The 12,019-nt window shown below is 47.1% G+C and overlaps 1 protein-coding gene across 6 annotated transcripts in view; it reads right to left on the bottom strand.

Annotated features, from left to right (window-relative positions):
• The window catches only part of NRP2 (neuropilin 2), a 122,060-nt gene that overhangs the window by 42,007 nt on the left and 68,034 nt on the right, over positions 1-12,019 (bottom strand). For all 6 annotated transcript variants that reach the window (XM_069578094.1, XM_069578093.1, XM_069578089.1 and 3 more), the window contains exons 11-12: positions 11,358-11,474; positions 8,295-8,435 (exon numbers count right to left, since the gene is read on the bottom strand). In XM_069578094.1, the coding sequence (XP_069434195.1) occupies positions 8,295-8,435; positions 11,358-11,474 (258 nt within the window). The remainder of the gene's footprint in view (positions 1-8,294; positions 8,436-11,357; positions 11,475-12,019) is intronic.

The following is a 12,019-nucleotide window of genomic DNA, read 5'->3' as shown; positions in this document are numbered from 1 at the left end:
AAGTGTGTCCCAGACCACTCCTAGAGAGGGATGGAAGTAGGATCTGAACCCTCATTGGACCGAGTAAAATCGCCAGAGCCTCACCTCTCATGGGGGCTAGCATCCTAACGTTTGCTAATCTTTTAAAGGCTCAGTCTTCCCATCTGTGAAATGGATACAATAATAGCAATATTGCATGGGGCTGGGAGGAGGAGGAAATGGAAAGAGCCTTTTAAAGCGCTTTGCATAGGAACAGGGGCACAGTAGAAGCTCCATAAAAGCTATGATCTTTATTTCAACTACCATCCCTGAACACTCTGCCTCCTGTTATTGTTCAGCCACTAAGTCACGTCTGATTCTTTGTAACCCCATGGACTGCAGTAGGCCAAGCTTCCCTGTCCTTCACCATCTTCTGGAGTTTGCTTAAGCTCATGTCCATTGAGTCAGTGATGCCATCCAACCATCTCATCCTCTGTTGCCCGCTTGTCCTCCTGCCTTCAATCTTTCCCAGCATCAGGGTCTTTTCCAATGAGTCGGTTTTTTGCATCGAAGTGGCCGAAGTATTGGAACTTCAGCTTTGCTGGCTTTTTTCTTCTAGAAAGAAAAAGAGTCCAAAGAGCCCCAATAACCTGGGAAGACCAATCGGAGACTCAAAGGAAGTAAGATTCGGCTCAAGGACAGTAAAGATGTTCTCTGGAATAAGATGGTTCCCAGAAACGTCCTAATCCCAGAAATGGGCCAGCCCCATGCTATACACCAGGCATTGTTGACCACGTCTTTTGGGTCAATCTACAGTAGACAGCAGAGAAGGCAATGGCACCCCACTCCAATACTCTTGTCTGGAAAATCCCATGGATGGAGGAGCCTGGTAGTAGGAGCTCCTGGAGTCCGGAGCCTGGAGGAGCCTGGTAGGCTGCAGTCCATGGGGTCTCAAAGAGTCGGACACGACTGAGAGACTTCCCTTTCCCTTTTCACTTTCATGCATTGGAGAAGGAAATGGCAACCCACTCCAGTGTTCTTGCTTGGAGAATTCCAGGGACGGCGGAGCCTGGTGGGCTGCCGTCTATGGGGTCGCATAGAGTTGGACACAACTGAAGCGACTTAGCAGCAGCAGCAGCACAGCAGACAAAAGAATACATCCTTCTGGAATGAGAGTGGGGCCCCAGAAGACCATTTAGAAGGGGCCAGCCCTGCTGTTCAGAGGAACCACACCGAAAACATCCCCAGCACAGCTGCCCACCTTTGCTTTAAATTCTCCAAAGCAGGAGTTTCGAAAAGCCATGCTGGCAATGTGTTTTTTTGTTTTTGTTTTTGTTTTGGCGGGGGAGGGAGCATGCAATCCTAACTGTCAGAAACGACTTAAATTCAGTTTTAAGTTTTCCCACTGTCATTTAGACACATGTCATCCTTCTATTCCCCCATGAAGTACAGCCAATTTCCGTCTTCTAAGAAACAAGTTCACTCCTGAAGAATTATGACCCTGGTCTTTGCTTCCTTAGGAAATGTAACCCTGGCCTCTTTAGATGTGTACTTTGCTCAGTTCAGTGCTTCAGCTCCTTTAAGTCCTGGCATCCCTGTCTCTGCTGTGAGTGCAGCACATGCAGTGTCAATGGAGTCTGCTCTTCTGGAACATTCTACTGTATGGCCTGCCACTGCCAAACACAGAGGAAGTTTTAGCAGACAGCGACTGCTGATGGCTTGATAGAGCAAAGGGTTGGCCTTGCATGGGTGGGCTACTTTACTGATTTGCTTGGACTTTAGGGGAAAAGCCCTTTGGATGGTTAAGAGGTCCTAAAACATGACAACTGACTGATTAAGAACCAGGTCTCCCTGCTAGAGGTTGTCGTCTTCTTTTTTTTTTTTTTGTAGTTTGATGGCAGTGAGGTCGCCAATGGATGGTTTCCAACAAGAAACAATGTAGAGGAAATACATTCAGCTGCAGAAAGAGAATGAAAGGAAAATGTCCCAGAGATACAATCCCTCTCCTCCTGGACCTGACATACTTGGGAAGCGTTCTGCTAGGTCCCTGACTCAAAACATCTGTTGTTGCCCATGACACAGGGAAAACAATCACAAGGGAATAAATAACAGGAGTTCAAAAGGGCAGAGAGGAAGTGCGGAGGACAAGGTCACTCAGGCATCTTAACCTGATGCTGTCTCTAGGAAGGGTCTCTTGACATTTCACCTGGCGATTTACAACCACATCTGGGTTCAGCTGCCTAAGTGCTGGGTGATCACGTGAACGTTCCTGGCCCAACCGCAACTGGATCAATGGCGCCGACACCTTACCAAACCCTGAAATAAATCACCAGTCTATCCCCCTGGCTATCGCAAAGCCAAACACACCATCTGTCCAACACACACATCTCCTGGCTAGCATCTTGCCCTCCTGCTAGAACAGCCATCTGAAAGACTATTCAGTGCTGCAGGAGATGGAGTCTCTTCATATAGGTCATGCTTAAAACGTGAGTCAGCCCCTCAGCTGGCCTCCCAAGGTCAGCCTATGTCTGCTAAGGTCCTCAAATTAACAACTGGTTAAGGGAAACATTGACTTTGGATGAACTCCACAGAATGTTCTCGAGGTTTACAATTGACCAGTTTGTGGACATTTGAGGTTTCAGGCTTGGGTTTTGCAGAAAAGTCTATCTGGAGCTTATTTTTTTGGTATGTCAGCTTTTATGAAGGTTTGCAATCGAGACATTCTTCATCACACTGTACCTTCACTGTCAATCTACACACTCAACCAATCATAACTTGCAGAAGATAAGGAAAAGTAGTTTCTCCTCTCTACTGCTGTGATTTCTACAGAGTCAGAGATATTGTCCTCCCTACTTTCCATGAAGAAGGGCCACGATACTTTCCTTTTCCAGTTGCTGTGATTCCTTAAATATGGCTTTCTTTTAGCCCAGCTGCTCCTGGTCTTTAATTTTAATCTAGCTTGGTCTAAGCCTGAGAAGTTCCTGTCTCCATATCTATAGTGGTTGTGCCCCAGCTGAGTCACAGTAACTGCTTTCTGAAGGTAATTCAAGCTAATGGCAATTCCGTGTCCGGACTGTTGGCTGCCAACAGCCCCACCTATGAGGAAGGTCTTTTGAGTTCAGAGAGTTGCTTTTTAATTCAAAGAGTCGCTGCTAGCTCACCACCCAAAATGAAGCCCATTGTAAGCAAGTGACTCATCTTTTTAACTGATTCCTTTGTGACCATCTACTGACCATCCCCAGCTACACTTAATCCTCTTTTGTGCATGTCCCACAGTGAATCACAGTCCTGGTCCTCCACGCTCCTGGAGTTTATTCAGCAGCTCAATGTGCCCTACAGCTGATGGAATAGCCACCATTTGTAAAATCTGAGTATTTCAGAACGTTGTATTCTTGACTTACTTTCACTTGTCTAATAAACATGCAAATGCTAGGTAGCCAGAACTCTGTCCTTTGAGAAAGGTAAACTAGTCCCAATAGCTTTTGCCTGTTTTCTTTATATTACTTCCATGACTTAAAGTTACTGAAATGAAGTAATTTTGAAGTCATACTTCATCAGGTCAACAAACATATCAAAGAGCACATATGTAGGGTGACCACACACTTGAAGATGCTGAGGCTGACCTGGCATAGCACCCTTTGTATCTAGCCTTGTCTCATTCCTGAAGATAATAATAATAAAACAGTTTTTATTACTATAATTGCTGTTACTTAGTATTTACGCTTTTTGATTGAATGGGATAGTTCCGATACTGTCTATGTTACTTGCTGACTTTACTGTGTTACTCACTTAGGTAGAATGACACAGTGACACAAGTACCAGGCACTGAACACTCCCATGAAGGGATCAAAGAGAAGACACATCCCCCTAATTATCTGCCCCTTGATTTACACCAAACCAAGGAGCAGCAGCAGCAGCAGCAGCAGCAGCAAGGACCCTGGACGTTACTCTCGTGTTCATGTCCAAAGGTGCTTGAGCAGCACTGAGCAAGACAGCATCCGGTGATGACTGGCGTGTTCTCCATCTGCACCACCCCACACAGAGTGGGTTCTGAGCCCTTAGAATGTGGCTGGTATGATGGAGGAACTGAAGTTTTATCTGTATGTAATTCTGATTAAAAGTAAATTAGCCATAGGTGGCTAGTGGCTACCATATGAAGCAGGGCAGGTCTAGACACACAGGTTCACCACAGCATCTCTTTGCCTTGTTCCTTGCTGAGGAGTCTTTGCCTTGTTCCTTGCTGAGCTGAATCTGATCATCCTCAAAACTGCACCTAAATTCTGTTTCTGATCAGTGCACCTGAGAATGTCTGCAGGAGATACAGTGGCTCCCACTAGGGAAGACATTTCCAGTGTCATTGCAGTTACAGGGCAAAGGCAAAGTGCCTTCTCAGAGAGGGCTTCCCAGGTGGCACTAGTGGTAAAGAACCCACCCAGCCAATGCAGGAGACAAAAGGGACGTGGGTTCAATCCCTGGGTCAGGAAGATCCCCTGGAGGAGGGCACAGCAACCCACTCCAGGAATTCGCAACAGTGTCCCCAGGGGCTGCTATGAACATACTCCAGGCTTCTAAATCACAAGCAAAGAGCTAAAAAAAGGAATTCTGAGTATCTTGAGAGACTATCTTGAAAAACAAAAACAGTGGAATGAAACCAGAGGGTGTCTTGTCAGCCTTAAGCAACTCTTTTCACTAGCCAGAAGAACCGAGCTAATTGCTTGCTTAAAAGGAAAAGAAGAAAACACAACAAGAGAAAAGAACGAAATCAGAAAACATCTAAGGAATGTAAGTCGTTTCCACAGACAGTTCTAATCAAATAGCCTGTTATGATATTTCAACATGGCTATTTCCTTCTTTCTTTCCTGCCCTCTCCCTCTGCACTTGATGGAGACACCTCCTTTCTCAAGTGTAATTACTTTTGTTTACCTATCTAACAAGGAGATAAAACACACGGCGCACTTAGAGAGTGGTGCGGTCTCCTCTTTGTGGAGGGGTGAAGTGGGCGACACAGTGGCTTTCAGGCTTGACTTAGAAGGTTCCGTGATTTTGAACCCGTCAGCATCTGCCCTGCCCCTAACCAAGCACAGCTGTTTCCTTTCTCCCAACTGCTCCCCTCGGGGCCCCAGTTTTTTTTTTTTTTTTTGAAGAAATAGAAGAAGAAGAAGAAAAAAGGACCACCCTGAACAGAAAAGGCTTTCTATCCTCTCCTGCTTAGAATCCAGTGTCATGTTTTGTAAGGAGAAGGACAGTGGGAAATACAGCAAATGATTCTTTAAATCATCAGAGGATGGACAGACAGGCTCTGAAGACAATATTATGATTCGGTTTTCTGGAGGCAGTGTCTAAGGGCTGCTTTTGCAAGCCTCAGGGATTCCTCTTAAGAGGAAAATTGTTATTTTCTTTCTCAGTTTCTTAAGGGAGAAACAGCATTAGATCCAGCAGTTCCTCGTGGCCCTAATTTTCTTTCTGTCCCTAACTAGCCAGCCAAGGTTGGACTGCTGCCCGCTCTTCGAGATTGCTCTGAAAAGCCCTCCCAAACCACAGGGTATAATGAATCAAGTGGAATGAGAGCAAGGATGAGGATCCCCAGGCAGTAGCTAGGGTCGATGGGGCATCAGGTGAGAGCCAGGGCGGGGCGAGGAGCGGGCAGAGAGGAACCTTGTCGAACAGAGAGTAACTTAAGCTCTTCCCAAAGTGTCACTTGCAAATTGGCGGCCTTGGAACCTGGACCTCCAGGTCAGCCTGGACTGGGCTGACCTCAGGCCTTCCTAGAGAAAATCTGCTCAGAAGAGCGCAGGGAGGAAGTGGAATTGTTAGAAAGAACCTGAGGATGGACGCTGAGTAAGATTCAGTACATCTCCCCTTGCTGTATCATCTGTACCACTTCATGCAAAGTGCTTTTGCCAAGCTGTCCCCTTATATACACACCACACACACACACACACACACACACACACACACATATAAACCACAAACACACTCAAACACAAACATACAGACACACACATACGCACACATTTGCACATGCACACAAACCAAACACATGCATGTCCATATTTACAAACACATACAAACATAACATATGCACACACAGACACAATCACAAATACCTTGAGAAAGAAACACATGCACAAACGTACACACAACGCACAAGTACACACCTGTAAATGTGCATACACACAGACACACACACTGCAAATCTCCTTTACGCTTGTATAAAAAGTGGGGGTTGGGAAAAACAACCAATTAATTGGGCCAAGTCTCAAAGGAGAGGAAATGAAATGAAAAATCCAGGCTGGGTTATAAAAATAAGTATTTTTTTCCAACGTGCAGGAGGCTCATTACATTAATTAAACATTATTGCAGTGAATGAGGCAGGGGAGGATGATTAAGGCTGGGACGAGGGTAAGTGTTCTCCCCCGTTGCCCAGGGCGGTGGTGATCTTCAGATATTAATCTCTCTGAGCACTCAAATGCTGAAGAGATAAACACTTGAAATATGAAAATGTTTTTCTCCAGAGCAGATGCCGTGACCCTCTGGGAAAGCAAGTGCAGGCCGAGTCAGGGGGTGGCCTGTGGCGCTCTCCCAGCATCTGTTTGACTGCCACCCTGGGGAGGGGGGGACACGGCCAGGCCTGGGGGTGAGGGGCAGCAGAGTCACTCTGGGAGACTCTGCACAAGGGGACTTCTCCCCCTTTCCTTCTCTAGGCCGGCAACGTATGATCTACTAATTTCTAGAATTAACCTCTTTCCTCTCAAACTCTCTTGGGGGCCTAGGTCCAGGAGCATTGAAAGCTAACTCGTGATGTGCTGGAGCAACATCTACCATGTACTGGCTTAAGAGAGCTGATTGTGGAATCTTCTGGAATTTTGTAAGCCAGCTATTGAAACATAGGCATTATTACCAATGGAACTATATAAAGTTACCCAGAAATTAAGTATATTAAAAAACAAAAGGAAATAGATTCTCAAAGTGTAATACTTCCTAATTATTTTAATACATCTTACCAGTACACATGATTCTGAAGTTATTTATATCTATGGTATCTGCATGATGGAAAAAACTAAGGCTGTGTTACTTACTTCTCCACTCCCCCTCTGATGATGTCATGTTGGCAGCTTGCGTTCAACCACAGTGGGAGGATTTACACCACAGAGTGGCAAGCATTACAAAGCAGATTTAGAAAAAAAAAATCCTGGTGGTTAAAACTTACTGGAACACTGCTATAAAAGCCTGCCATGGTACAGAGTGTGGATAACTCTTGTCTCTATCTGCTTAGAAGGGCTAAAGACAACCCCGCTCTACACTTTGGCCACCTGATTCGAAGAGCCGACTCATTGGAAAAGACCCTGATGCTGGGAAAGATTGAAGGCAAAAGGAGAAGGGAGTGGCAGAGGATGAGATGGTCACAGTGCATCACCGGCTCAATGGGCATAAATTTGAGCAAACTCTGGGAGACGGTGGAGGATAAGGAGCCTGGCATGCTGCAGTCCATGGGGTCGCAAAGAGTCAGACACGACTTAGCAACTGAACAACAGCAACAACTCTGTCAGCAGTGTCAGGAGAGGCTTTGAGACCAAGTGGGTGGCTTCCTAATATTCCAAGGACTGGCAGCGATGCTGTTTGAGAGGCCAAGTGGTTCATGCCCTTGACTTGGTTTTCAACAGAAGTGATGATACCTTCCCAGAAGTAGCAGTCAAGGAGTTTGGGCCAGGAGTTTCCCAATGAGCCATTTTAGGAATACCCACCTTGGAGCTGACCAGAGGCTCTGTGCTGGTGGTGGTGAGTGCTGACTATAGGAACAAAGGGACATTGACTCATCCCTCTCCTAGGAACTCCCAACTGCTCTTTCTTCTTCTTTTACCTTAGCCTCTCTCCCTCCCTCCCAGCTTCCAGGCTGCACTGTAATCACAAGAGAGGCCAGGAACCACCAACCAGCTATTCTGTCGGGTGACGCTGTCAGCAAAGACTCAGTGGTTTGTGGGCAAAGAGCAGAGGACTGCTCCATGGTGGGAAGTTATTAGGAAGCTCGTCAGGGAATCTAGAGCCGAGAAACATGGTGCAGGCTGGTCTTGTGCGTGTGTTAAGTCACTCCAGTCGTGTCGCACTCTTTGCACCCCACGGACTGTAGCCCACCAGGCTCCTCTGCCCATGGTGTTCTCCAGGCAAGAATAGTGGAGTGAGTTGCCATGCCCTCCCCTCCAGCGGATCTTCCAGACCCCGGAATCGAATCTGTGTCTCCTGGAATCGAATCTGTGTCTCCTGCGTAGCAGGTGGATTCTTTACCGCTAAGCCACCAGGGAAGTCCTCTCTCAGCTCATCACTCATGGCTGGCTTACCTGGAAACGTCCGGTCGTCAGGGCTGGAACTGCTGGCCCAGGTGCTCCTGAGCCACTTGGCGTGATCGTACATCCAACCACAGGGCTCCTCCGGGAAATCAAAGTTGCAATTGAATCCTGAAGGGAGCTGCAAATCTTTGTCTGAAAGGAAAACAAAACCCAAAATAAGGCAAATGAAATGGGTCCGGAGAACAGCCACAGTGGTGCTATTTAAACCGCTGGCAGGGCTTAAGGGGAGAGCAGAGAAAGCAATGGCTCCCTTTGCTTATTCATTGAACCCATCTTGGCGATGGTTGGCTTTCGGGTCAGCCTTTGGTCTCATCCTTCCCAGGCATGAAAGCCAAGTCTGCCAGTGGTTCCCATAGTCAGCAATTATAAATGAGGCCACCAAATGGCTGCAGGCTCTAATCAGCCTCTTCTGTCCACCTTGGAGAGCAGACAAATGTGAAAATCGCTGTTCCCTAAATGCCAGAGAAGAATGTCTCCCCAGTGCCTCGGTGGAAGGCGGGATCCTGCCAACCTGGCTGTCAGCAGTGATGGGCAGCCTGTTGGCATCCGCAGAGGCTGGAATTCGAAATGCAGGAGGTGCTGGCTGGGGAGGAGAAAGTGACCTCGGAAACAAGGAGGGCTTGTTTGCTCCCCTTCACCTCCCTGTGCCAGGTCTCTTGTTTCAGAGGACCAGTCAGTTCAGAATCTCCAGAGGGCGGTGCTGCCAGGAGGGCAACTTGGCATGTTAAGGGCAAAAACGAGGCGGGTGGGGGCAGACCAGCCTGCCACCCACCTCAGCGCCAATTGGGAGGAAGAATAATTTCACATGGCTCGGAGTGCCCCAAGGCCAGGATTCCAGGGGCAGCAGAGAATGGAAATCTAAGAAGAGACCACACAATGGCTTGTCTCCATCTGCAGGGCTGTTCACCTCTAAGTGAATAGACTGAACCCAAGAGTTTCTTTTGAGGTTCCACTTAGCTCTAAAAAATCCAGTCTGAGCTGGTGCTAAACATGTGATGAAGTGGGGGTGGGGGGGATGGGGAAGAGAGGAAATGGAAACCCAAATTAGGACTCTTGGCTGCGGAGACAGCGGAAAAATGCTGCTCAGTGCTGGGAGCTGGGAGGAAGTGGGGTCTTTGGCCTTTTCACTTCCCTTCTCAGGCTTCCCAGAGAGGAATTTCCGTGGGGAAGACCTAGAATACAGGTTAGGAAGTCGAAAGGGAACAACAGATTGATAGCAACAAGCTGCTCCCACCCTGGGGGTAAGGAGGGCTCACCTCTGAAGGGAGGGCCCTGCTGGCCTGGGGGCACACGGCAGATTGCCACTGGGTCCTGCTTCCCCTTCCCAAGAAAGAATATTTAATATTTGCCCATCCTTGGCCAAAGTCAGCATGAGAACAAACACATGGAATCTATTATTGCAGCATCAACCTGTGGCTTGGAAAAGTCAGCCCTTCGCCCTCACCATCCCCTTTTCCCAAAAACTTCTAAATTTCTATTTTTCCATTCAAAAATATGAAGTAATTCAATATAGCATAATTCCTCTTGAATGTTTATATGCATACTGTATCTCAGGAACCCAATTCCACAAAGAGATCTTTTGCTAAAAAAAAAAAAAAGAGAGAGAGAGAGAGAGAGAGAAGGGAAGAACCGCTAAAGAAACCCCAAATGAAACAAACCACACTATAAACAGGAAAATTATATTAAACTTCTGATTTGCAACAGAACTCTTAAATTTTCCTTTGGATTGGCATTTAGATAAAAACCCTCCTTTTCCCCTCCACCAAGCTAACTCTGCTAATCCAACACCACACAGTAAATGAATGCATTCCCCTTTTGGCTCTCAAACTCTTTCAAACATGTCTTGGAAGATTCTCCAAGTCTCTTTCTCCTCTTCATAAAACAAAAACAAGGTCATTAAAATGTCAGAATTCTGAATCAACTATCCCTGACCAAGAGTGTCCCCCATCCCACCCGCCCACGCAATATACAAAAGCGCATTCCTAAAAGCATATGCATTAAATTATCATTTTGCAGTCATACAACTTCAGCATTTATTTTTGGCTCTCCTCCCATTCTTCCTTGTAGCCCTTTTTGGGAGCTGTCTACCCCATCAGCACAGTTCCTCGTACTGTCAAGTGGTTAAGGGCATGGGTTCCACAGACTTTACCATCCATCTACCCACTGACTGGGTGCTAGGTTTTTATGTCTCCATCACTTCCCCAGCCTCCTCACCAACCTTCTTCATTTGGTTTAATGAACAGTTAATAATGATCAGCAATTTACTGTAAATTGAGGCTGTCAAGCATTTAATCCTAGTCAAAAATGCCAGGTGTTCTAAAATTTGTGGTTTGTTAGGAATGTCCTCATATTCTGTGGCCTCAGCAGAAAGATTTAAAATGTGATGTCCTTCTTGGGCTCTGCCAAAGATTGTTTTTTTAATCTGAGTTGGATATGCTTAGGAGAGAAAATGAAGACGATATAGATTTCCCATGTGATGAGGTCCATCGGAAAGGAAGAGGCCCTGAGTGCTGAGGGGCAACTAAGGTGCCTTTTCGTACGTCTGCCTTCGTCACTGACCTCACTCGCCTTGTGGAGAATGCAACGCCCACTCTTAGAGTCAGAACTGTAACGCTTGCTCAACCAGTGATGGTGAAGACACAGGGAAATGCAGATAAGTCACGGTTAACTGCTGAGTTAACCCAACTATTGTGTTCCACTGACCAAGTCACCCAGCTGACAGACAGATCTCCCTTTGACTGTGGTGTGGACACAGCCATCACAGTTGTGGATTCTAAAGACAGGAAGTGAGGGCTCGGAAAGGAGACTTCTCAATGGAGTTCACCTTGGATGGACCCTTATCTCGGCCGATGACCACCGTACTGGTTTTTCCAATATCTGAATCCTTCTAGATAGGTTATAAATAGCCACTGCCCAAGTCCCTAAGTAGCATACCTTCCTAACCTCTGACCAAGGGACCCCCAGTTCCTGGCCCCAGCCATGGACCAGCCTCCACTGTGACTGGCTGGCACCCATGCCACCCCGGGTGAAGTACAACCACCACCCCATCCTCACCATCTTCAAAGCTGCAGTTCTCCCCGCAGTCCGTGGCCTCCTCGTCAATGGGATACGGGGTGGTGGTCTCTTCGCTCTTCACGGTGGGTCCCAGTGTCTCAGCTGTGGGCTTTGAGTCTGCAGAGAGGCAAATTCGGGAGTGAATCCTTCAGGCAGCAGCCTGTGTCACACCCAGCAGGAGGAAGATGCCAAATATTCAGTCTCTCCTCCAAGGGTGGGCCTTTCAAGATGGAAGGAGAAAGGAAAGCCAAGATGGACACAAACACACACACACTCACACTCATGAAGTCACTTCTGTGTGCTGTGGTGAAGTCAAAACCATAACCTGTGTTAAGGGGAATGGGCCCCAGCTGTAGAAACAGCTCTGATAGAGGGATGAACACAAACCCACCTGTTAACTCCACTGCAGAGGGTCTGAGGCCAATACCAAAGGCCAGGCCAGGCCGTAATCAATGTGGGAGACACTGACCCCGGGCGGGACTCAACCATGCCCTGGGTGTTCTGTTTAAGACATAGAACCTGTTTAAGATGTTGGACCTAGCGGTCCAGTGGTTAAGACTCCACGCTTCCAGTGCAGGAAATGTGAGTTCAATCCCTGGTTGGGGAAGATCCCACATGCCACATGGCATGGCCAGAAATGTTAAAAAAAAAAAAAAGATCAC

The sequence above is a fragment of the Ovis canadensis genome, chromosome 2 (genome assembly GCF_042477335.2).
Source record: "Ovis canadensis isolate MfBH-ARS-UI-01 breed Bighorn chromosome 2, ARS-UI_OviCan_v2, whole genome shotgun sequence".
NCBI lineage: Eukaryota > Metazoa > Chordata > Mammalia > Artiodactyla > Bovidae > Ovis > Ovis canadensis.
This window is presented reverse-complemented; position numbering and strand designations above follow the sequence as displayed.